The sequence below is a fragment of the Bactrocera latifrons genome, unplaced genomic scaffold (genome assembly GCF_001853355.1).
Source record: "Bactrocera latifrons isolate USDA-ARS-PBARC rearing strain unplaced genomic scaffold, ASM185335v1 scaffold_0, whole genome shotgun sequence".
Lineage (NCBI taxonomy): Eukaryota > Metazoa > Arthropoda > Insecta > Diptera > Tephritidae > Bactrocera > Bactrocera latifrons.
In genome coordinates, this window is record NW_017534406.1 from 1,455,133 (window position 1) to 1,478,970 (window position 23,838).

The following is a 23,838-nucleotide window of genomic DNA, read 5'->3' on the forward strand; positions in this document are numbered from 1 at the left end:
AAAAAAAAAAAAAAAAAAAAAAAAAAAAAAAAAAAAAAAAAAAAATCTTGTTCCCTGAAATACGGACTATAACAGCATCCTTACCGATTAAGAATTTCTTTTGATTTTGTTTTTTTTCAGATCACCAGGAGAGTCAGGATCAATGTCACCAGGATGCGCCAATTTTTTTTACACCTGTAATTTTTATTATTTTTTTGTAACATTTTTTTCTGTATTCTTAAGATATCAATAAAAAAAACACCATAAAAAATGGAGAGTAAAAATATTTTTTGGTATTTTTTTATATACAATTCGAAAACTGCCCAAAATTTGAGTTCTAGACTAGAATACCCCCTTAAAATAATAAATAAAATTTAGCTCTAGTTGGCATCGGAAAGACAGAGTGTCATCCATTTGACAGATGTTAACAAGCCACAAACCACAAAAAGAGATAGAGAAAGAGAAATAGTAGTAGTGTTTCTCTTAGGAGGGGGGAGCCATGTGTAGAAGTTCATGCAAGTGGGATTTCAGACAAGGTGACTCCCTATCGTGCGGTTTCTTCAACCTACTGCTGGATAAAACAATTCTTAATCGAGCAGGTACCATCTTCTATAAGAGTGTAAAGTTACTGTCGTACGCCGATGATATTGATATCATTGGCCTCAATAAATGACCGGGTTAGGTAGCCTAAGGTCAACGCTGCAAATTTTCTTTAATAAAACGGGAGAATTTACTGAACACCCGTCCGAAATATTTCCTGTCATCGAACACACCGCGGCTTGGCTTACCCCCACTGTTGACAGTCATAACTTCGAAGGAATATAAAATTCCGTCTATCTTGAAACCAGCATTAACACTAACAAAAACGTCAGCCTCGAAATCCTACACAGAATAACTCTTGCCAAAAGGTGCCACTTCGGACTGAGTAGGCGATTGAGAAGCAAAGTCGTCTCTCGACGAACAAAAACCAAATGCAACAAGTCACCAATCATCGTCTGTCACCATATAGCAGAAGCAGAGGCATGCACGATGATAACATCTGATGAGTCGGCATAACGAGTTTTCGAGAAAAGTTTCTGCGGAAGATTTATGGTCTCCTGCGCATCGGCAAAGGCGAGTTAGGCAAATTAAGAGACAACGGCTACGTTGGCTAGGTCATGTTGTTCGAATGAATGATAACACTCCAGCTTTGAGAGTATTCGACGCAGTACCCGTCGAGAGAGCAGAGGAAGAGGAAGCCCTCACTTGCCGACCCGGCAGAGAAGGAGCTGGCTACACCAGGAATCTCTAATTGGCGTCAAATTGCGGAAAGTAGAAACGACTGGCGCGCTGTTGTAAACTCGGCTATAACTGCGGAAGCGGTGTCCACGCCAGTAAAGGAGAATAAGTGTTTCACTTAGCGCTGAAATATGTCCACTCCACCTCGAATTGAGTTTGTGAAGCCATCGAGCGGCAATTTGTTAACCAACCTTTTAGACAATCAATATTTGAGCAGCGTGTGCAACCGTGAGTGGGAGAGCTTTCCCAACACTTTTACACTGACAGGCGTTTAGTGTGCTCAGCGCATGTTTGTATGTATTTGTAAAGGCTCAATCATGTAACTGCAAGTATGTGTGCGCGCTGGTAAGCCTCTACTTACATATATACGACATTCTAAATTGAAACATAATTGAATTGCAATGAGGCGTGTGCACGTTCCACTGAAATCTCTGTGCGGATTAAGTTGCCGGCTGTAATTGTGCTGGACGCGACACAACGTTCGCCTGCTTTGCTGGTGTGAAAAACATACATGTAACGGTATAACTGTGTATGTGTATTCGATGCAATGTGTGACGCACGTCCTCGCATATGCGCTAGCAAACGTGAGTCCGCTTGGGCGTACATTTCTTTGTGCCACACATGCCACAAGACAGTTACACGCGTGGTTAGGACCGTTCAGCAGCAATTCAATTACTTTGCAAATCTTCTGGACATAATATTTCAATTATGTAACGATTATTCTTTTACTTTTTTCAATTTTAATTATTTTAAAAGCGACGTTTTTGAGAACTAACGGTAGTGTGTTATAAAGTTGTGTGTGTTGTCAGGTGTTAAAGTATTATAAAATATGTTGCAAGTAGGAAAAGCGGAAATTAGTACACTTTTTTATTCTATTCCGCAATTTTCGGTGTTGCGCTGTTGCGCCGTTGAGGCATTCCGAACACGTAAATCACACTTAAAGCTACGTGCGCACCGCAATCAAAGTAAAGTTGCCATCAACGGATGACAAATGTGCTACGCTACGGTCCGCTTGATGACCGCAATGGCCTGTCACAGCAATAACGGCAGCGTAATGCAGCCGGCAGTACGCACACAAACACACGCGAACATATTTAAAATAACAACTGACTGTCCTTATCAGTGTGCTGTTCAGTATTCAGCAACGCACATGCGCCTGTCCTCTTCTTGTCGCAATGTGTCGAGTTTAATAACAAACAAGTAAGGGTGAGCCATGATAAGGCGGAATCTAAAATTTTGTACAAAGGGCTCTTCTACATACTTGCATTAGATACTATGGATACTTAAAAATGGTTTGAGGTTTTTGCGACCTATGGAGTGGAAGTTGTTACTAAATAGAGGGTTTGAAGTGGGTATGATAGGGCACATTTCCAAAAAAATAATTTCAAAAAGCCCTGTGCTTCCGAAAACTTGTTCACAAGAGTGGAATATTCTAAGTATAGACCTTACTCACTAACCCCTAATCAGACGTAAAAATGAGCCGTGGATGTGGGTGTTAGAGGTTTGAAAGGTTTCGTGAAATGAACCGATAAAATTTGATTTATTAGAAAGCTTTTTTTCTAAAATATTTAATAGAGCATTGTAATTGCTAGCTTTCTTCCAAATTCTCTTGAGAATGTTTTGGAGCGAAATGATCTAAAATAGCCCACCAATATATTGGATAGTCGAATTTTGTCAATAGATGTCGTTGCAGTGTCATATATCTCCACTGGTACCAATCACATTGTATCATACCATATAGTGTTGGAAAGGTGAGATTTTAATCTTTATTTATCAAAAAAAAAAAAAAAAAACAAAAAAAAAAAATTAAATTCGGGGAAGTTGAAAAAAGTTACAGCTGCCACGCAAGCACGCAATGAAATCTGTGAAGTTTACGTAGTCGTGCAGCCGTGTAGCAGAACAACAGTTCGCTCGCTTCCGTTCTGCATATTTCCATGTGAAAGATGAACCTCGCTCTGGTCGACCTATCGTTGAAAAAGTCGATGTAATTATGGAAAAGATTGACTAGGACCGTCACATAAGCAGCCATGACATTGCAAGGCACTTAACATTCATCATCAAACGGTGATATGAAACATTTAAAAAAGGCTTACTACAAAAATTAACTTGATGTTTGGGTACTAGATGAATTGTCGGTGAAAAATTTAATGAACCAAATTAACATCTACGATTCTTGAATTAATGTGCGAAAAAGGTCATAGTCCAAGCGAGTGAAGCTCAAAAAATGGTCGCAAAACAAGCAATGGAAAAAAACGGTCCAAAATTATTAACACAAAGGACATCGTCTTCCATCAGGACAACGCTAGGCCACACACATCTTTGATGACTCGGCAAAAGCTGGGAAAGCTTGGCTGGGAAGTTTTTACGCATCCACCATACAGCACTGTCCTTGTACCATCGGACTACTATTTGTTTCGGTCAATGCAGAACTCTCTTAATGGAGTAAAGTTGGCTTCAAGAGAAGCTTGTGAAAATTACTTTTCGCAGATTTTCGCCGAGAAACCAGAAAAGTTTTACACTGATGGTTTAACGTCTGTAGCGGAAAAATGGCAAGAAGTTATCGACGAAAATGGTACATATTTGGTTCATTAACGCTCATTAAAATTATAAAAACAGTTAGTTGCATATTGATTTGAAATACGAGAATACTTTTTTGACTACCCAATATTATACTTGGAAGACTGGTGTTCCAAGCAGTGCAAATGAGATCCCATTAGAATCGAACTATTAACCTACCCTAGTCTATGTTTAGAGGCTAAAAGTTTTCTGTTCATTGAAATGTTATATTACTTATAGGTCGGTTAAATTCGGGTTAGGCATTTTTGTGAAATAAAACCTCAAATTAATCCATATAGATGGTATCTAAAATAAATAATTGAAATTAAAACTCATCTATAGTGCAATTGCAATGGGTGCCATTCGTCAGGTTCCAGTCGAAATGTACGTCTGTTATCAAAAATTGGGCTTAACGAATGTATCCGCTCCATCCGAGACGTGTCCGTGGCCAATATTTGAAAGAGATAGTCTTCAAAAAATAAATGCCAAAGAATAACGTATAACTATTCCCCTATAAAGTAGAAGTTTCTTTGTGTTTTCTTAAAAAAAAGGGAATCTCAAAATCGATCGCCCTTTAGCTTCTTTAATAGCTGCCGATACGTGAATGGTCATGAGAAAGCGCGAACTTCTGAAGTAAATAAAAGTCTACTTTATATGGTCTATTAATTCACTTATCAAGAAGCGGTTTTAATACTACAAGTGTATGGTTGAGATCTTCTTTAAATCAGAGCTAGACAGTTATAGAACGAGTAGGCTGCTTATGCAAATGAAACCGTACTTGAAACTTTCTCTACAACTGTAAAGATTTTTTGTTAGAATGATTTTCAAAAAGAGAACGATTTTTTAAAAACTAATTTTATGACGATTCATAAGTGCTTCGAGCAGAGGTTTTCAAAGCCTCTAAATATGTAAATCGTTTTACGGTTTCGTCTTCAAAAAGAGTAGTTAATCTGACTTTTGAAACTGAAGGTTGATAGTTATCCTGAAATGATGAAATAAAAAGTCATGAAGTTTAAGGAGTCACTCTGCAAATCTAATAAAGTTGCTTCTAATCCCGAAACTTTCAAAATTATTATATTAAAATTTCCAAATAACGCCTGTGTTTTTATCTCAAAACTTGCCAGGTGTCACAATCAACCGTTAGTTAAACAAAACTGAAATACCTTAGAGGCAACATTGGCCTTCGGGTAAAAAATATGATATGTCGCATAAAAGCATATCTAAATTCGTGTTTGCAACATATGTTGCATTGACTGCTTCACCTACTTGCCACCGCGGCGTTTTGTTGTGATTGCAACAACATTGACACTCGGCGGCCACAACTTGACCGCACACGTTGCTTAAGTTGACTTTTATTATCTGTACTTTTGTCCAAAATAAAGTTAGTTGCCGCACCGAAATAGACCGTTGACCGCATATGCAGACAGTTAAACATATATATATGTAATGGCATATGTATGTGTTATGTACTACGCTAAATGTAGAAATTCCCTTGTAGTGGTGATCAACTGGTGCTGCCATATCTGCATACACGTGCCTCGGCAGCGCAACTCAAAGTAAGCCGCGCGCTTTTGTTGGCTTTGTCAGTGCTCGGAGTGTTCGTAGCGGTCAGCTGTGGCGGCTTCGTCACTCGCTACTTTCGTATACTCGACACGTTCACGGGAAATATGCGTTTTGCGCTAAATGTTTCCTCTCAGCGCTTAAAATTAGTAAATGACATTTTTTCGGCGAACTTTCGAACGAGTGGCTTTTGCAATAAAAATTACAGGGTAATCGTATGGGTATTTAATGGATGTGGGTTTCAAACAAGAGATAGAAATTATAAGTGAAAACAAAACCAATCTGAATAAATGTTTAGAATAGTTCGGCTTACGGTTCGGTTGGTTACAAAAAAAAGCAAAAATTTTGCCACTTAATTTTTAAATTTTACACACTTCAAACTGACCCCGATTCATGCGTCATTCATCATATGTTTTTTAAAATTTTTTTTGCAAGTTGCCACCCTTTTAAAAATTGTATTCTAAAAAATTGTTTTGATAAAAAGATTAATATAATAAGGCTACGGTGACTAAGGCGGCTTAAAACAACTTACTGTCGAAAACATTGTTTCGAACGGTTGCCACCACTACAAACTAGTTTAGGCAACCTTTGGAAGCGTTGCCACTTTTGTAAAATAACAATCAATACAAATTTATACGATACATAATATATGTATTAAGCTAAATTGGGTTGTGAATTATTTACAATGGGAATATTTTTGGAAGAGTTGCCACCTTTTGAAAACTGGTGTTCTCAAAAATTTTTCAGATAATTGGATTAATATAATAAGACTAAGCAACTCATAGCCCGGAAATAGCAAAAGCTTTCAAGACCGGGGCAAACTCTTGTAGAACCCCCAGAGGTGATCCAGTGACCGATGTTCAGAGCTTACTGAAATTATGGGGAAATACTTCTCCATGCTGCTGAATGGCAGTGAAAACATAACACCTGAAGATGGTGAACTCGATTCTCCAAACCATGACGATGTAGCAGACGTTCCACTCACCGACCATGAAGATGCTCGAATAGCAATTACCTTTCTGAAGAACAAGCAAGAAAAAACGTTAACTTCGGTTGCATCGCAGCTAAATACCCTTCACAGGTGCATTTCTGTAAGTAACTATGTGTTCAATTTGTATGGAAGCTATATGCTATAGTAATCCAATCTGAACAATTTCTTCGGAAATTATATTATTACCTTAAACAGTAATCCATGCCAAATGTCGGGAATATATCTTGTCAAATGTGAAAGTTTTCCATACAAGAACTTGATTCCGATCGTTCAGTTTGTATGGCAGCTATATGTTATAGTGGTCCGATATCTGCAGTTCCGACAAATGAGCAGCTGCTTGAGGAGAAAATGACGTTTGCAAAATTTCAAAAGGATATCTTAAAAACTTCTTTATCCCCACAAAAGTAATACGGTTGAGCAATACCAAAATACCACGTCAGAATGGTGAATGACTAACTAGGTTTCAGACAAGGCGACTCCCTATATGGACTCTATGGAAAAGAAGCGAAGCAAATGGGTCTGGTAGTGAAGAAATGTAAGACGAAATGTCCCCTGCCATCAAACAAACATTCGTCGCATTCCGACTTGGCTCTAACATCACTTTGAGCGTAGCGTATGGCTCAGAACTTCGACACCACCTAACTTAAGAATAATAGCTAATTCGGATTATACATTCTAATTATGACTTTTCGAAACTTTTACGCCTCTTTGTTGCCTTTGTGACTTAACATTTCTTCAAATAAAAAGGAGTGTCGGATTCAATCAGATATTCACAAGACGAATGAAAGACTTTAGCACAAGCCTTAGAAAGATTTTCGTAGGCAGAACTAGACCATAAAGGGATAACTTACAACAGATAATATCGTATTATGGATTTTATATTATACAGAGACTTAATTGATAGCTCAAAGTTTCAACACATCTTGTAGCTCATGGACAGGTGACGGCATAATTTATCCTATTAGTGTTCCACATGCCCTTTTCAAAGAGACGCTTTATAAATCCATTTACAGGAACTTGCCACAGATGGCTTTAAAAACGGATTAATGAAGAAGTGCATGTGCTACTGATTTGCAAAGCAACACCAACAAACGCTGAAGGCATAGAGGCGCTTGCGAGAGATACAACTAAGGCGAGCAATTAAAGCAGCAGTGCCAACAGTAGTGACTGACAGCGCAAACCAGTTAAACCGAAATCTTTGAAGATTTCTAAATTGGCTTTGCTTTCGCGGGGATAATTAAACAAAATATGCGCAAAACTGCAAGCAAAGGATGTGGAAGACGCTGCAGAACACATAAACCAACCGAAGAAGAAAAGACACGCTGAGCGCTGCTGCATAAAGACGATTGCGTAGCGATTTTCATTTTGAATTGAACTTTTAATTAAAAATTCAATGGCAGTGAGTAGACCGCAGATGTGTACCGCGAAACAGAGCAACAACAATCAAATCAACGAATTCGGTGTTGCACAAACAACTGCAGCAGCGCGTATACTGTATAACAATGGCTTGAGTGGAAACAACTAACAGGAAAGAGAGTGACTTTGAGGAGAGAGAGAGGGGGTAGTTAAGAAGGCTCCAAGAAATTTTAAGGCACTGAGGCTTTCTTTGAATCACCCTCTGTGGAGCGCAGAAAGAGTTCTTTACAAGATTTCAGAGCTTGTAGAAGGAGTAAATAATTCTAGCCACAAAGCAAGCTGTGAATGGTGGGGCAAGCTCTTGTAGCAGCTTGCAAGTCTGATATTTCCACCTTTCATGTACTTTGGGTACTCGTGTCTGCAAATATCTATTACACGCAAAATTAACATGCAGATTGGCAATGGCAACAACAACAACACCAGCTATTACAACTCCTTTCTACGCTACGACTACACGCAGCTTCAACTATGACGCTTACATACATACATATATACAATGATATATAGAGAGTGAGGCCCAGAATGGTGGTGGCACAACATAAAAAAGAAAGATGCAAAAGCATTGTGCCAAGTAATAAATGAAAGAAAGAATTAATTAAAATTCAACGGCATATTTCAAAACACAAAGCGTACGTGGCAAATGAAGTAGTTTTGTTGTTTTCTTTTTCTTTGAGGCAACATTATAATTTATAAACAGTCGAATGGGCTGAAATGTACGCAGTTCTGTCTCATTATGCGAAATCTTGAGGAAATACATAGTTATATTTTTAAATTCTTGCTAACTGTTAAATGTGTTGCTACTTCAAATAAGTCTGCAAAAATGTATTCATTACATTAAAATTTTTATAGGAATTAGAAGGGGGGGAAATTAAAGCGCGATGCGCAGTATTTCTAATATATTGATAACTCTGATTCTAATCAGCAATTTTAAGTTCTTTACGAAAGATGTTAATTTCACAAAACCCGTTCATATGAGAACATGAAAAATTGAGGCCTAAAGGATCTCAGTTGGAGTCCTGGATATCCACAGTAATGTCTATCATAAATAAAGGAAAAAATTGACATTTTGATATATAATATTCAGCCTCCTTAAGTCCCAGCTATGAAAAGGGTAGTGCTGTAAACTCTTCCGAATCTATCAAATCAACGAACCAAAAAATAAAATGGACGATTCGCTCTTTTGACCCATTCAAGCCGCCCAGTGTGAACAAATCTTTCCAGACGTGCTACAAAAGGCGTTCTTCTATCCATACAGTGGTAAAAGGCGATTTTTAGGGGATGACTGACCAACTTACTCGAAAGTGTTTATGCTAATACTTTTAATTTGTTGATTGCTGAAAACATTACAGAAAGTCTTGGCGTGCGCATCATCGCTTTTTGGAAGCTTGCCTTAAGCGGAACACACATACATTAGAAACAGATTAGTAGAGTCTGCACTCCATACGCCGGTATTATATATCGAAAGGTTTCTTGAATATAGAGAATATGCTTTTGGAGTGTTCCCGGACATTTCGGAAGCATTCAACAACGTTTATACAGAATCTTTGCTGATTAGTATCGAGCCAATATGTATTATTCCAGCAATACACTGTTTAATCAGAAGCTTCTTGATCTCTAAAAGGATAAGGAGCAGCTTGGAAAGACGTTAGAAAACCAAGGTAGTATGTAAAGACAGGGTGAAGTGTTATCTTTGCTCCTATGGACATTGGTTTTGAATAAACTGCGAAGGAACTGTGATTGTAAAGTTCTAAGATAATGGCATATGCCAACGACATTGCCATCTTAATAACGAGACGGCATTGAAATTCGATGGAATGATCTAACAGGATGCAAGAGTCATGTGCAGAGCAGTGGATCAAAAATACTTAAAGTTCTTGTTCACTGTACTCACTATACACAGTCTTGTGGCGCACATGACGTCAGGGCACGCGCTTATAAAGCTTCATCAAGATATGTATCTCAAACTTGAGTATGCGCGTTTTCAAAAAAAAATATCCAGTTAGTAGATGGGCTTTTCGGACTATTGGCACGCTCATAAGACGCCAATAATCGAAAACCTATAAAGTGCCATAACTAAATACTAAATAATGATATTGAACTCTCATTGGACACAGGGGAAAGACAGTAAAAAGGGGCACTTGTGGACAAAAATTTTGAAAAAGTGGTCGTGGCCAGCCATATATTAAGTTTAATGTACTAACGGGGTCAAATTGAAAGGTGATATTTAATTTATACTTCACGTGGTTTTCGAAGCAATAATTTTTTTTCTGTAAGTTTGTTGTACTGTTAGTTACATCTATGCTAAATTTTACATCAAAATATTCATTAGTATTTTAGATACGCATCGTTTGGTGATGCTCTAAAAGTGAATTCTTCGATTTTTATTATTTCTGAATTTATGTAACAATGCGATAATGAACCATTTCATACTGCATTGTTTATTCGTGATCATTTCACCACAGCAATATCGCGCCGCAATCACCGCATTCGCCTGATTTACCTTCGTCAAACTTATGGCTATTCAGCAAATTCACATGACCACTCCGAGAACACCCTTTTGGCCCAATTGAGGATATAAAAGCTGAATCGAAGAAGGCTCTGAAGACTATCACGTCGGAGGATTTTCCCAAGCGCTATGATGACTGGAAAATTCATTGACATAAGTATATTGTAACGGGAGGATATTACGTTAAAGAAGGTGAAATGGACAAAATTCACCATTCAATCTGATCACAGTAGTAAATATTTCTTAACCACTTTCAGCGCTACCAAAATTCGCTTAATGCAAATATTATTAAAACTCCTGACAGTACGAAAATGTATAATCCCGCTCATTCTCCATATATTAGTACCGTTAAAAATTACTAATAACGATAAATAAACAACCAAATACTCCTAAGACATTAAATTGATCCGATAAGACCCTGTCTAGGATTCAATAATCTGACATAGTATTTTGGTAGAGAATGGAGTCATGTGTAGAAGTTCACGCAAGTGAGGAAAGTTCTCTGATCGTCATTCACTTGGGAATGGCCAGAAACGATTCTTTTACATATGACTCAAGCAGCTCACGACTTCCGGTCCTTGACCAAGTATCCTCTGGGTAGCTTAAGAACATCTGTTTGAAGGTGAGCTAAAGTGATAAGGCGAAACATTCCCTGCATAGGGTTGTGCGCTGGGTTTGGGACCCGCCACGTAAAAAAACCACCCCAATGACAACGCAACAGCCTCGGATGAGAGACCCCTCTTTTGATGATGACCATGGCAAACGACATAGTATTTATATACATATTTAGGCGTTTTGGCTAAAATAGAATATAAATAGGTAGTATATGGCCTCACTTACGTCGATTTTCTCTGTTTGCAATACAATTTCGTGAAAAATAATAATGAAGTATAACGTGGAGTGTATAAACAAATTTTTTTTTTTGGAGTTTTTTGACAGACATTTGTCGGAAAAATATCTAGGTGAATGAGATGCGGTTTTTCACTGGCGGACACTATTTCTCATGTTTGGATCATCTGAAATACAAAAACCCAATTCATTTTTAAAAAGTATGTCAATAATTATCGGTCCTACTAGAACCATGGAAAAATGTTGATAAATAAAAAAGTAATGAACGTTTTTGTTTTTTTAATTTCTCCCCACCTTTTTTTACATAAATTTGGTCAATAAATTATAAAAACAAGAATAAAGCAAATCGGTTGAGTAGTTCGACCGGAATCATGAACAGGAACAGAAAATACAAAAACAAAATAAAACATTTTTTTTAATATTATAATTGCTCATGTATAGATATATTTAATATTTAATTCGGAAACTGTCTGCCTGTATACAATGATGTCAACAGATGAAGCAACAACACAATAAAGTCTGCCAGACAGTCCCTTCACTAAAAGCATAAATCCGAAAATAACTAAACAAGTGGTAAAACAGAAATTAATTGTACCGCGAGGTCTGTTCAAGTATATAGCATCGTGGGAACTGTTGTGCAGTCGTAAGCAGTTTGAAAAATTGCAAGAAATATCCCCAGGAATTTTTTTATGTTCCGTAACTTCAAAAATCTTCAACTAGTTACCTTATTAATACAAATAATTAGAATTATGTATTTTATAACAGTGTTAATTTGGCGTTACGTTATTAGAACGACTAATACGACTTGGCTTCAGCTCAGCCACCTACTAGGCGTCCAACCGTTATACCAACGAGCACTAGAAGACAAACACCATCAATACCACCAACCAAGAGACCTCCATCAAACAGGAGAACACCACCGCCCAGGAGACCGTCATAGGTAAACAAGTATCGACCAATGAAATATGACATTTTTGGAACCGTTTAACTATTTAAATAAGTCTTTGGAATTTCATAAGATTTAAAACCTTATATTTATTAGAGGGAAAATAATAAAATAATTTCATTATTCTTGTTTTCAAATAACAATAGGCAGTTCTTGAGGAGGATTAATTAATATATTTAACGGTTTTCTCAAGCGAAAAGCCTTTACTTTTTTCACAGTCAAATTCATTTAGTACACTAAGATTATAATTGGGAAACCAGTTTTTCTTTTCGCACAGCTGATTACTTGACTAACGATACTATCTAGTAATGATCAGCTGATATAGTTGCTTGTATTTTTCATTTTATATTTTTTTAAATTTTGAACAAAATTTATCAGTTGATTGCTATTTTATCAAGGCATACAACCAAATTTAGAGTCTAGACAACAACCCACAGACTTGCAATCCAGTTTCAACTCCATTTGATTTCGTTTAAGAATTAATGTAGTAAAATAAGATTTTTAATTAGAAGATTTTTATTAATTAACTATTGTGCGAAAAGGCTATTAGACTCTTTAATGAAAATCCTTATCTTGATTTTGTTCGTCAGCTTGTATGGCGTGTACTCTATGGTGGTTCCATATCGACGGTTCCGACAAATGAACTTGGAGTGAAAGATCGATATTTAAAAAATGGGAGACTAGTTAGTTCCCGTATACACAGACAGACGGCTGTGGCTCAACCAACTTAGCTCGCCGTGCTGATCATTTATATATTTATACTTTATAAGAGACGCTTCTTTCTAGCAGTTACAAATTTGTTTCAAATTCAATATATCTCTGTTGTGTTATGACAAGGAAAAGATGACTCACTTTGAATGATAACAAGATAATTTCCATGCTTTCCTTTTATATGGACCCTGCCAAACGTCTCAAAAAATGGGCAAATAATAGTAAGACTTTTTAATTCAAATTTCGCTTGAAAATCCATTCGTCGAAACATTTCTTTTTTCTAGGTAAGTATGACTGACAATGACATTTGTGCTAAATGTCACATCAAATAATCACTACTGTTTAGTATATAAGTAGTATATTCCGAAGTTTATAGTGTATTTGGGGATTTTTACGATTACTGAAATTATTCAACAAAGAAGTTCCATTAAATTTTGTGTGCGGAATCAAGTTCATAGTGCCGAAACGTTTAGTATGACGGAAAATAAATTCGTAGAAATTCGCGGTCAAGTGTTTTTGGTTAGTACAAATTATTCAAAGAGGATCGAAAACGCGTTGACGACGAACAATCATCACGTCAATAAAATAAAGGAGAAAAAGAATTGATGCTTGAGAATAACCGGTCAACAGTTACAGACACTGTTGAGATATAGTGAAGGTCAGTTAAATCTATTTTTAAATATCATTTGAGCCTAAGAAAAGTGGAAGCACGATTTTAAGAATAGTAACAAAAAGTCTTGAAAAAGTTGTATTAGTATCGGCATTCCTCAAGAGCTTCGTAGTAAGGTAGAGAAGATAGAAAGTATCTTAACAACAACATTTAATAACGCATTTTCCTGGCAGCAGACGGCGACAACAGAGGTGCAACCAGAACCACTGGCAAACTTACATATGGCGGATACGTTATCAAAGTGCCAACAATAATAAGTGTAATTGAAAAATTACAATATTGCAAACGATACATAATGGCTGCATTTCTTGATATAGAGGGAGCCTTTAATAATATAGAAGTGTACAGATGGATACAATTAAGAGTAGAAAGATTATGGCATCAAATGCCGATGCAACACAAAGAAGTTATGTGAGCAGAGGAACGCGTCGAGGAGGGTTCTCTGGGTTGTAGCACTGAACGAAATATTACTCCAACTATACGGTGGAGGTATGAAAGCAGTAGCATATGCAGATGATAAAGCGTTGTTGTTATCAGGCATGTTTCCTTCAACAGTCAGTGAAATCATGGAAAGCGCACTACGCATGTTTACGCAGGTTATATCTATGGGCTAACAATAATGGACTAGGTGTTAACTCTAATAAAAAATAACTGATACTATTCACAAGCAAAAGCAAAGTAACCCAAATTCAACTTCCCGATAAATGGTACGAACTCTCTCTATCCTCTAAATACTTAAGGGTGCAAGGAAAAATATATTACCTACTACACTTGCAATAAGATTTATACTTACAGATGGAGCACTGGTATGGTGGACGTGAATGGAGAAGGGACATAGAGAGGAGGAGCCTACATAAAGCAGCCATATAGCAAGGCGGTTCTCCTAGCCTTGTCGTCGCCCATGACTAATTCCAGAATAGTTCTTAAATGCAAGAATACACTGAGTTCAATAGACTTGGTCTGAGTTCCCGACCACAGGAACATTTTTCGGTAATGAAAAAGCAGACGAGTTGGCAAAGCAGGAGTATTAATAAACGTCTACGAGGCAGAGTGTATACCAAGCCCGCTAAGATCGATCAGGAGAGATACAATTTCAACAATTAGCAAATAATAGATGGGAAAATATAACTAAACACATATGGCAAACAAATGATATGAAAAAAACTAACGACTTATTAAATCGGTGCATAAATATTATTGGCCGTTTGAAGGGCATGCGTTCGATATGGGTATGCCCTACAACAACATCGGTCGATGCTGCGAAAATAATTAATTAATTATTAATTCCCAAATGAATAATTAATAAAAATAATAACAATTTTCCACTTTCTCTGTGAATGCACAGCCCTATCGCAGATCTGACACAGAACACTTGGAAAACATGAAGCACCAAACCTTGAATGGATGTCTGCAAAAAGGATAGCGGACGTTAGTAGCTTCATCGAAAACCAAAAGTGTGAAAGAGAATGTGAAACAGTGAATGAACATGTGAATGTGACAGCAATATCAAAAAAGTCTACGACTAGTAAAACAAAATGGCAAAGGTAAAGCTAATTCAGCCCGAAATGTAACAGAGCTGCAACTACCTACCTACTTTACAAAAGTATTATTTCATAAGTATTTTGTCTCGTATCGAATATATGTTGATATGTAGTATATGGTATCACTTACCCCGATTTTTATTTCGCTGCTTAAAGCTGATGTAAAATGAGTAAACAAAATGCTCATGAATAGATGTATATATTTAATATTTAATTTTGAAGTTGTCTACCTGCACATAATGGTAACAACAAGTGAAGTAAAGAACAATGCAATAAAGTGTGTCAGACAGTCCATTCACTAAAAGCATTGATTTAATCGAAAATAACAAAACATGTATTAAAACAGACATCAATTGTTCCGCGAGGTTTGCTCATGTATATAACATCATAGGAATTGTTGTGAAGATATCAGTTGAGTTCCACACTTACAGTCGTAAGGAGTACGCAGTTCGAAAAATTGCAAGCAAAATGCCCAGGAATTTCTTTATGCTCCGTAAGTTCAACAACCTTTCAACTAGATACCTTATTGATGCTAATAATTATAATTATGTATTTCATTACAGTTTTTGGTGTTACGTTATTAGTCGTCCTAATAACGTTGGCTCAAGCTCAGCCACCTACTAGGCGACCAACAGCACCCACTAGGCGACCAACACCGCCCACAAGGCGTCCAACTAGACCACCGCCTACAAGAAGACCAACACCATCTATAGCACCAACAAGGCGGCCTGTACCAACCAGACCATCTTATCCAACCTGGAGACCCTCACCAACCAGGAGACCCACGCCTACCAGGAGACCGTCATAGGAAAATAAGTGTCAACCAATGAAACAAAAAATTTTTTGAACTGTTTAACTATTTGAGAAAGGCTTTGGAAATTTTATAAAATTTAGAATCATATATTTAATAAAGCGCAAATAATAAAATAATTTTATTATTCTTGTTTTGAAATAACATAGTCAGTTCGTGAGGAGTACAAATTAATAAACTTAACGGTTTTGTAAAGCGAGAAACCTGTACTTTGTTCACAGTCAAATTAATTTAGTACATTAAGATTATAATTGAGAATCCAGTTTTTCATTTCGCACAGCTGATTGCTTGATTAACGATAGTATCGATCAGCTGTTTTTTTTTAAATTTTGAACAAAATTTATCAGTTGATTGCTATTTTATCAAGGCATACAAATTTAGAGTCTAGACAACAACCCACAAAGTTGGATTCCAGTTTCAAGATTAAGAATTAATGTAGTGAAATAAGATTTTTAGCTTGGTAATTAATTAATTTAATCATGAAAAGGCTGGTTCATTTATTAATTAACTCTTGTACGGAAGGGCTACTATGTGTAATATCCTAATTTAAGATCTTTATCTTGATTTTTCAGACAGAGGGCTATGGGTCAACCAACTTAGCTCGCCACATGAATATAGCAAAGATGAGGGACTCAGTACGAATGAAAACAAAAATAAAAAAAAAAAAGGATCGAGAATGCATTGACGGCAAACGTCGTCCAGGATGACCATCAACATCAGCGGATGATCGATCAATACGTCAGTAAAACAATGTAATAGGTGCTTGAAAATCAACGATTAACAGTCAGAGATCTTCCTGGCATTGTTGGAATATCGAAGGATCAATGAAAAACATTTTAAAAGATAATTTGGGCTTAAGAAAAGTAAAAGCACGAGTGGTTCCAAAGTCACTCAATTGTTTCGAGAAACAACCTCGCGGTAACGTATGTGAAACAATGCTTTCCGACTACCAGGAGGACCTGGATGAAAGTTATTATTACTGGCGATGAGTACGATCCCGAAACAGACGGCCAATTGGCCGAATACGGTTGCAAAGGTGAGCCGAAGCCGACAAAATTACGTCAAAGCAGGTAAAAAATCAAGGTTATGTTCACAGTTCTCTTCGATTATCGAGGTGTGGGGCATTCCAAGTTTCTTTGGATCAGCTAAACTGTCAACAGGGAATACTATTTGAACGTTATGCGCGAAGTTATTCGTAAAACTTGGTCGGGATTATGGACCGACAGTTCATGGTTTTTTGCTATTCAGCAAACTCCAAACCCAAGAAAACTGTTTTGATTCAATTGAAGATAATAAAAGTGAATCGCTACGCCCACTGAAGGCTATTTCAGAAATTGACCTTAACAACTGTGTTTTAAGACAGATTTCGGATTTAATAAAAATAATGATTTAAGAGACCAAATATCGATATTTTTTTCCTGTTACACCACACTAGTAAGGCAACTATGTTGGATACATCCAAAACTCAATATCTCATTTCAATAACCGAGCTTCAAAACAACTCAATAACAACTTTTATATAAACACCAGTCAAACTAACCCAATTGAGTAATAAACCCATTGCAACAAATACAATAAAGACAAAATTAAACAAAAGGGAAATGCAAATGGTCAACGGTTGCGGCGCTGATTAGCATAATCAGCATAATAGCAAAATGGTTGAAACATCTGCCGAATGTGCCGCGAGCTCCAAGCGGATGCTGCAACATGTGCACGCCTAAAAGCCGACAACAGCAGCACGACACTTACGGTGCTCCCATGAGCCAGTTCGAGCGCCTCCAGCCGATGGCAAAATCACGTGCATACGCATATATTTACATAGATGGAAAATTACATATGTGTTTGCTTGAGTGAAAGTCCCTCTGCGGCAGTTAACGCTCTCTGTTATAACGCAAATGAAGTCTAAAGCGCTGTTATTATTATATGTGTGTGTAATTTAGTTAACATAATTTTGCCACAATATGTGCGTGTGCGTGTGCTATCGTGTCATAGTGTCACATTGTTTGCAATATTTGTGGTTCCAAAGTGAATAGCTTGCAGCGAAGTGGCTGCTCACATTGATTTGGTTCATTTGCAGATAATATAAATGAGTGATGGCATGTGGAGCTTGCTCTCATATACAGGAGTGAGTGTCGACAGGGTTTAAATAATGATGAAAAAATATAATTAAATATCCACATATACAGGACTGACAGTCTTCCACCGCGACTGTACTAAGCGGTTGGTAAGTTGTCTCCGAGCACCTGGAGAGTCAGGATAGACATTCACTCACGACGTGTTTCTGTGAGTGGTGTAAGCCGAAAATGCAGCGTTCATTAGAGCAGAGGTACGCGATTAAATTCTGTGTGAAACTCGGTAAATCTGATTGATATGATCAAGCAGTCTCAACCAGATATTGATTTAGCAAGAAGTGGTGTGTTTCGGTGGCACCAGGCTTTTTTGCAGGGCCGGGGAGAGGTTGCTGATGAATGAGCAAATCCAAAGTGAAAACGATGTTCATTGACTTTTTTGAGATACTTGTAAAATGCATCGTCCACCATGAATTTCTCATGGACAAACCGTCAACGCCAAGTTTTACGTGGAAGTCCTCAAGAAAGGTCTGACAAGACATCGTAGTCCTTTTTATGTTGCACCACGACAACACCCCGGCTCACTCCGAAACGACAGACGAGATTTAAGCAGCATACACGGATATCAAGACTATTCCGGAGATTGCCTTCCTTGACGCCTTCAATGCTTGGAAATCTGGAAATCGACCAAAACTTGTCAAAGTCGAACTATATAGTAACTTTTCAAGAGCCTAAATAGCAACTATGACCAATTTTTACCGAGCAAATCGGTCCATTTAGGAGTTTAGGTTAAGTTAGCCTAGGTTAGACGAGTGACCTCTGAATCGTGGGATCGCTCTAAGACTATTAAGTGCCGCCCTTTGTATAGTCAAACGAAAAATCTCCTGTATGCTGAACATATCACAAATCTGTTTAGATGTTCATACTTCTATATCCGGTATGTCATCTGGATGCTCAAAAAGAGAAGTTCCAAAATGCTTTTGGCTTCATCTTGGAGAAGAAGGACACTTCAGAAGGAAGTGCTGAGATGATTCTATCTCATTTTCCTCCAAACATCTTATGCAACTGACATCCGGTAAGATGTTCAATCTTACAGCATGTATCCCGATCAGACAGTGTTCAATTAGAACTTCTACAATCATTGTTGAAGAGTTCCCTAAAACTCTTGTGGTTTATCCTGAGCTAGAAGAACTTTGCGACTGCACAGCTGCTGGTAGTTGGCCAAAGCTTACTGAGCTGGTCCGAAGTACAACAGTCTAGCAGTGAACCATAAGATGCTAACGGAGCTCCTACATGTTCACATTCCACTTACACTTATTGAAACTGAGGTGCCTAACCTCGCAAACTACTTACCGCTATGGCAAGGCACCCAATCTAGTTTAATCGTAAAATAAGTCAATGCTAGAGATAAGGAGAGTAGACATCATTTCACTAGTCTTGAGCGCGCAGCCAGAAAACTCAATGCTTTTATCGCTGCCCTGCTATTGAGTGTATAGTCCCCACTCTGAAGGAGGCCGTGCTCCATAATAGTAGATGTACTGCTACTTTTATAGCCACCATCTCCGCTTGAAAGACGCTGTCGTGATCAGGAAGCCTAAAATTGGAAGTGATGTAAAAATGCCGACAGTGTACACCTTCACAAAACCTCCTCGCAAGCTTTGATCCATCTGAACTTCTTCAGTGTGTTCTTCCCTCCCATGCCTCAATTTATGAGGTCTAGTATTGCAATTTGGGGAAACAATTTTTGTTCATGTTCTTATCAAATAGGGTAAAATCGGTGCAATACTTCTCCTAATCCCCAAAAACCTAACATTCGCTTGACTTTGTTCCTTATATTATATGTACATTGGTCAGTGTGTGAGATTCCTTAATTTGTAAAATTTAATGGGTACATTATCCCAAAAGGATGGCAAGAATTAGAAAAGTTGTCATCGAGATCAGCCAACGTTAAACCCAGGAAACGTGCTGTTTCGACGGGGTTGTACCATAGAGAGAAAGGTGTTAGATGTGTAGGGTTATCAGGACACGCAAAGAGGTGGTTACAACTCCTAAAATAGCCGGTTCTACGTTACCGGATTTGACTGTATTTTCGAAGATCTAATTTCGTTTAGATCGGTAAGTTTTGCAAGCTCTTCTTTTTTACTGGCTGAGTTAACAATAGCGAGCCAATCGTTATACCAAGTGCAAGGGGAAGTGTTCCCCGTCTCCTGCTTCCACGGACAAGTACTGAATCGAAAACCTTCAAAGCTGGAGTGTTTTTGTCCATTCGGACAACGTGACTTGATCAGCGCAGCCACTGTTTCTTGATTCGTTGAACCATGTCAATGTCGATCATAAGTCTTTCGCAAACGCTTTCTCTCAAACACTCCTAAGACCGACTCATCTGATGATGTCATTGTCCATGCCTTCGCATCATATAGCAGGACGGGAATGGTGAGTGACTTGTCGAGTTTAGTCTTTGGATTGCCTATTCAATTCGAAGTAGCACCTGCTGGCAAGAGTAATTCTGCGTTCGATTTCAAGGCTAAATTCGCAAATTGCGGGAGTATAAAATCTGCGGTTACAACCGAACTTAGCCCTCCATTTTTTGTTTGCTAATATTATCTTTATTATTATTACGATTATTAATATTATTATTGTTATTTCTATTTCCTCTTCATCGCTTTTTTTTTTTTGCTTCTTTCTTTTGTTTTTTTTTTTATTTCCTTTGTTTTTTAATCACATTTACCACAATAAATTACTTCCCGCCCATACTTCAGAAATTATGGGCAATAAAACTTGTTTGCTCCGAAAAGAACGGAACATTTTTCTGCTCAAATTTCTGTCAAATATTTTCCAGCTCATTAAATCGTGAATTTTTGAAAAGTCAATGACGCTGAAAACCCGAAACAGTCGTTAGTTTCATAATGTCACTAAGTAATGTTTACATGGCGTCACCTCAGTAACTGCCGCCCAAAACCCATCTTGTTTATTGTCCAATGACTGTGCGCTGATTCTGCAACGCAGCGTTGCATTGCGCGTTTCACTGCTTGTTATGTGCGATGCTCCATTAGATTATTGTAAAATACTAGTATTTATTGCATAGCCAATACGTGACCAATAAAAAATAAGCTTAATGCGGCTAGTAATGCGAGTGCCGCGCACGACAGCCACAGGAGTTGTAAGCAGTCAATGCCGTATTGTCTCGCTGTCTGTCTGAAAGCAGTAAACACAAATCTCTGTATGCATATGCTAGTGTGTGTGTATAAGCATGTGTTTGTGGATGTATTGTGCAAGTGCTTGTTGCTGTTTTGGTTGTTGCCACGAGCGTCGCCGCGGACATGACAATATGGTTTGCGGTGTGGCAAGTACATATGAACATTGTGCTACATATGTTGCTTTGCCAATGGCCCGAATGCATTCCACAACCACGCATGATGCCACTTTTACATGTAGGCACATACATACAAACACACACAGACATATGTGTGGAGTGGGTGTATATGCGAGCGCTGTTTTGTTTGTGCTTCGTTGTGGTTTTCGGGTATAACGCATTTCATTTCACGTCTGCACTTACTTCGATTCTCTATCAGCCTTTTAAAGTTCACCACAACCAACATTTTATTTTAATTTTTATTGTTGTAGTACTCTTGTACGTCCGAGCGATCATGTGGTTGTCAACGTTGGTGCAGTGTACGCTTAATAACTGGTTATGGACTAGTTAAAAATAGGTGTAAAGTAAGTACGGTTGTGAAGGAATAGAGAAAGCGTGAAAAATCCTTTTTTTCTCTTAAAGCGTGTTGATCTCGGCGTAAAAGCCTCTTAGTTCTCTTAGATTTGGAATACAATCAAATAATTCTATACCGATATATCCTACTCTTAGGTGGGGGGTCAACCACTCTATGATCTATAATCAGTTCCTTAGGAACGAACAGAATTTGACGAACATTTACCGAACAATGTTATCCCCGCAAAACTAATACGGCTGTGTAAGCTGACGTTGAGCAACGCCAAAAGCTCCGTCAGCATCGGGAAGGCTCTCTTCGAGCCTTTCGGCATCAAGCGAGGTTTCAGGCGAGGAGACTACCTACCGTGTGACTTCTTAAATCTATTGCTGGAGCAAATAATATGAGCTGCAGAGCTAAATGTAGAAGGTGCAGCATTATATAAGAGTGTACAACTGCTGACGTACGGCGATGACATCGATATCATTGGCCTCAACAACCGCGACATTAGTTCTGCTTTATCCAGACCGGTATGGGTCTGGTTGTGAACAAGGACAAGACGAAATATCTCCTGACATCAATCAAATAATCGTCGCACTCGCCACTTGGCTCTTACGTCAATGTTGTCAGTTATGTATAACTTCGAGGTCTTAGATAATTTCGTCTATCTTCTAACCAGCATTAACACCAACAACAAAGTCAGCCTCGAAATCCAACGCAGAATAACTCTTGCCAACAGGTGCTACTTCGGAATGAGTAGGCAATTGAGAGTAAAGTCATCTCTCGACGAACAAAGACGAAACCCCCCGAGTCATTCATCATCCTTGCTTTGCCATATGGTGCAGAAGAATTAACGATGACAACATATGATGAATCGGCGTTACGAGTTTTCGAGAGAAAGGTTCTGCAGAAGATTTATGGATTATGCAGCGAATACCGCAGTCGATGTAACGATGAACTATACGAGTTATGCGACGACATTGGCGTAGATCTCCACTCCGCTGGAAAGACCAGGTGGAGTAAAACCTGGTTACACTTGGAATCTTCAATTGGCGCCACGTAGCCAAAAGAAGAAACGACTGACGCGCTGTTGTAAACTCGGCTATCGCCACATAAACGGTGTCTACGCCAATAAAGAAGGAGAACTGATGATAACTGCTACCTTGCTTGCAAAATGAGCTCTGCGAACCTTGGATTGAGCCCAATATGTGAAAAGCTCTTCTTACATCCGGTCAGTGTCGGAAAGTTGTTGTCGAAATCCCTCTCTAACCAGTAGTGGGTTGCCTTCCTATAACTGATGAAATATTGAATGAGGAATAGAAGTAAATATTAAATCGATAGCCTTGGCGGATTTTGCGTTTAAGCCGCGTTTAAAACCTTATTTTTATATAACCGTTTGAATCTTAAGATTAATGGAAAAATGTAGGGCACACACCAAGATAAAGTGAAAAGCTCGAAGTAGCAGTCTAGTCATCGGTCCAAGGCAGCGTGGTCGCTCCACTTTCGAGAGCTTCGACTATGAAATCTGGCTCGACCTACATCTGGTTACTAAAAGGAGCAGTATCCTATGAGAAGTGGTGTGATGGTTTTGTTTAATACTCGAAGGAGGACTTACTTACTTACTGTCAGTTTAGTTTTCGTTGCCTAAGGTGCAAAATTAGGCAGATAAGCGCTTATTCTGAATCAATGGATTAGTGTGTTAATCCGAACTGTACATTCGGTGTGAAAAATGCTTTTGAGCTCCCTGAGACTAAGCTGTTGCCGGTAGGTTAAACAAAATGGAAGTTGAGTGAAGTTAAACCGTGCTCCTTTACTGTTTACTAAGTCAAATTAGCCTAACTTTGGGGTAGATTTATGAATTCAGCAAATCCGGTTATGTAGAGAAGTTCACAAAGATCGTAATGTACTCTAATCAAAGTTTTTTTCCGAGCATAATCACTTCGTTTCCATTTTAAACCCTGGAACGTTAAAAAAGTTCTCATGGATTGAGATTTATGGGTCTAGATCATGCTCTAAAACCCAAGACATATACTAAACTACTCCCTCCCGCTTTCCTTACAGATAAAGTTTATTTAACTCTCGTACTTCCTTTCTCTTTCGTTGTTAATATTTTTCCCTCGAACTTCTTCCTTTATCTCTTTACTTTCTCTCTATCAAAGCCTCTGTCTCGCGGATAGTATTTCGATAGATGGAAAAGAGATCATGAAAATTCACTCCAGAAAAACTATTCTTAAGGCTTGAAGAGATTCAA

General features: G+C 38.0%; 2 protein-coding genes across 3 annotated transcripts in view; one reads left to right on the top strand and one right to left on the bottom strand.

The window, feature by feature from the left end:
* Positions 1–23,838, bottom strand: part of LOC108978818 (rapamycin-insensitive companion of mTOR) — a 265,251-nt gene that overhangs the window by 144,611 nt on the left and 96,802 nt on the right. The window lies entirely within an intron of this gene.
* LOC108966345 (extensin-like) lies at positions 15,428–15,911 on the top strand. Its single transcript, XM_018929231.1, has 2 exons — positions 15,428–15,496; positions 15,567–15,911. The coding sequence occupies exons 1-2, from the start codon at positions 15,472–15,474 to the stop codon at positions 15,809–15,811; spliced, it is 270 nt and encodes an 89-aa protein (XP_018784776.1). The 5' UTR covers positions 15,428–15,471; the 3' UTR covers positions 15,812–15,911.

Bases quoted from the DNA above. Each gene is read 5' to 3' on its own strand.
- LOC108966345 (XM_018929231.1), top strand. From the start codon at position 15,472: ATGCCCAGGAATTTCTTTATGCTCC. The intron at 15,497-15,566 runs GTAAGTTCAACA...ATTTCATTACAG, and splicing joins CAGGAATTTCTTTATGCTCC to TTTTTGGTGTTACGTTATTA.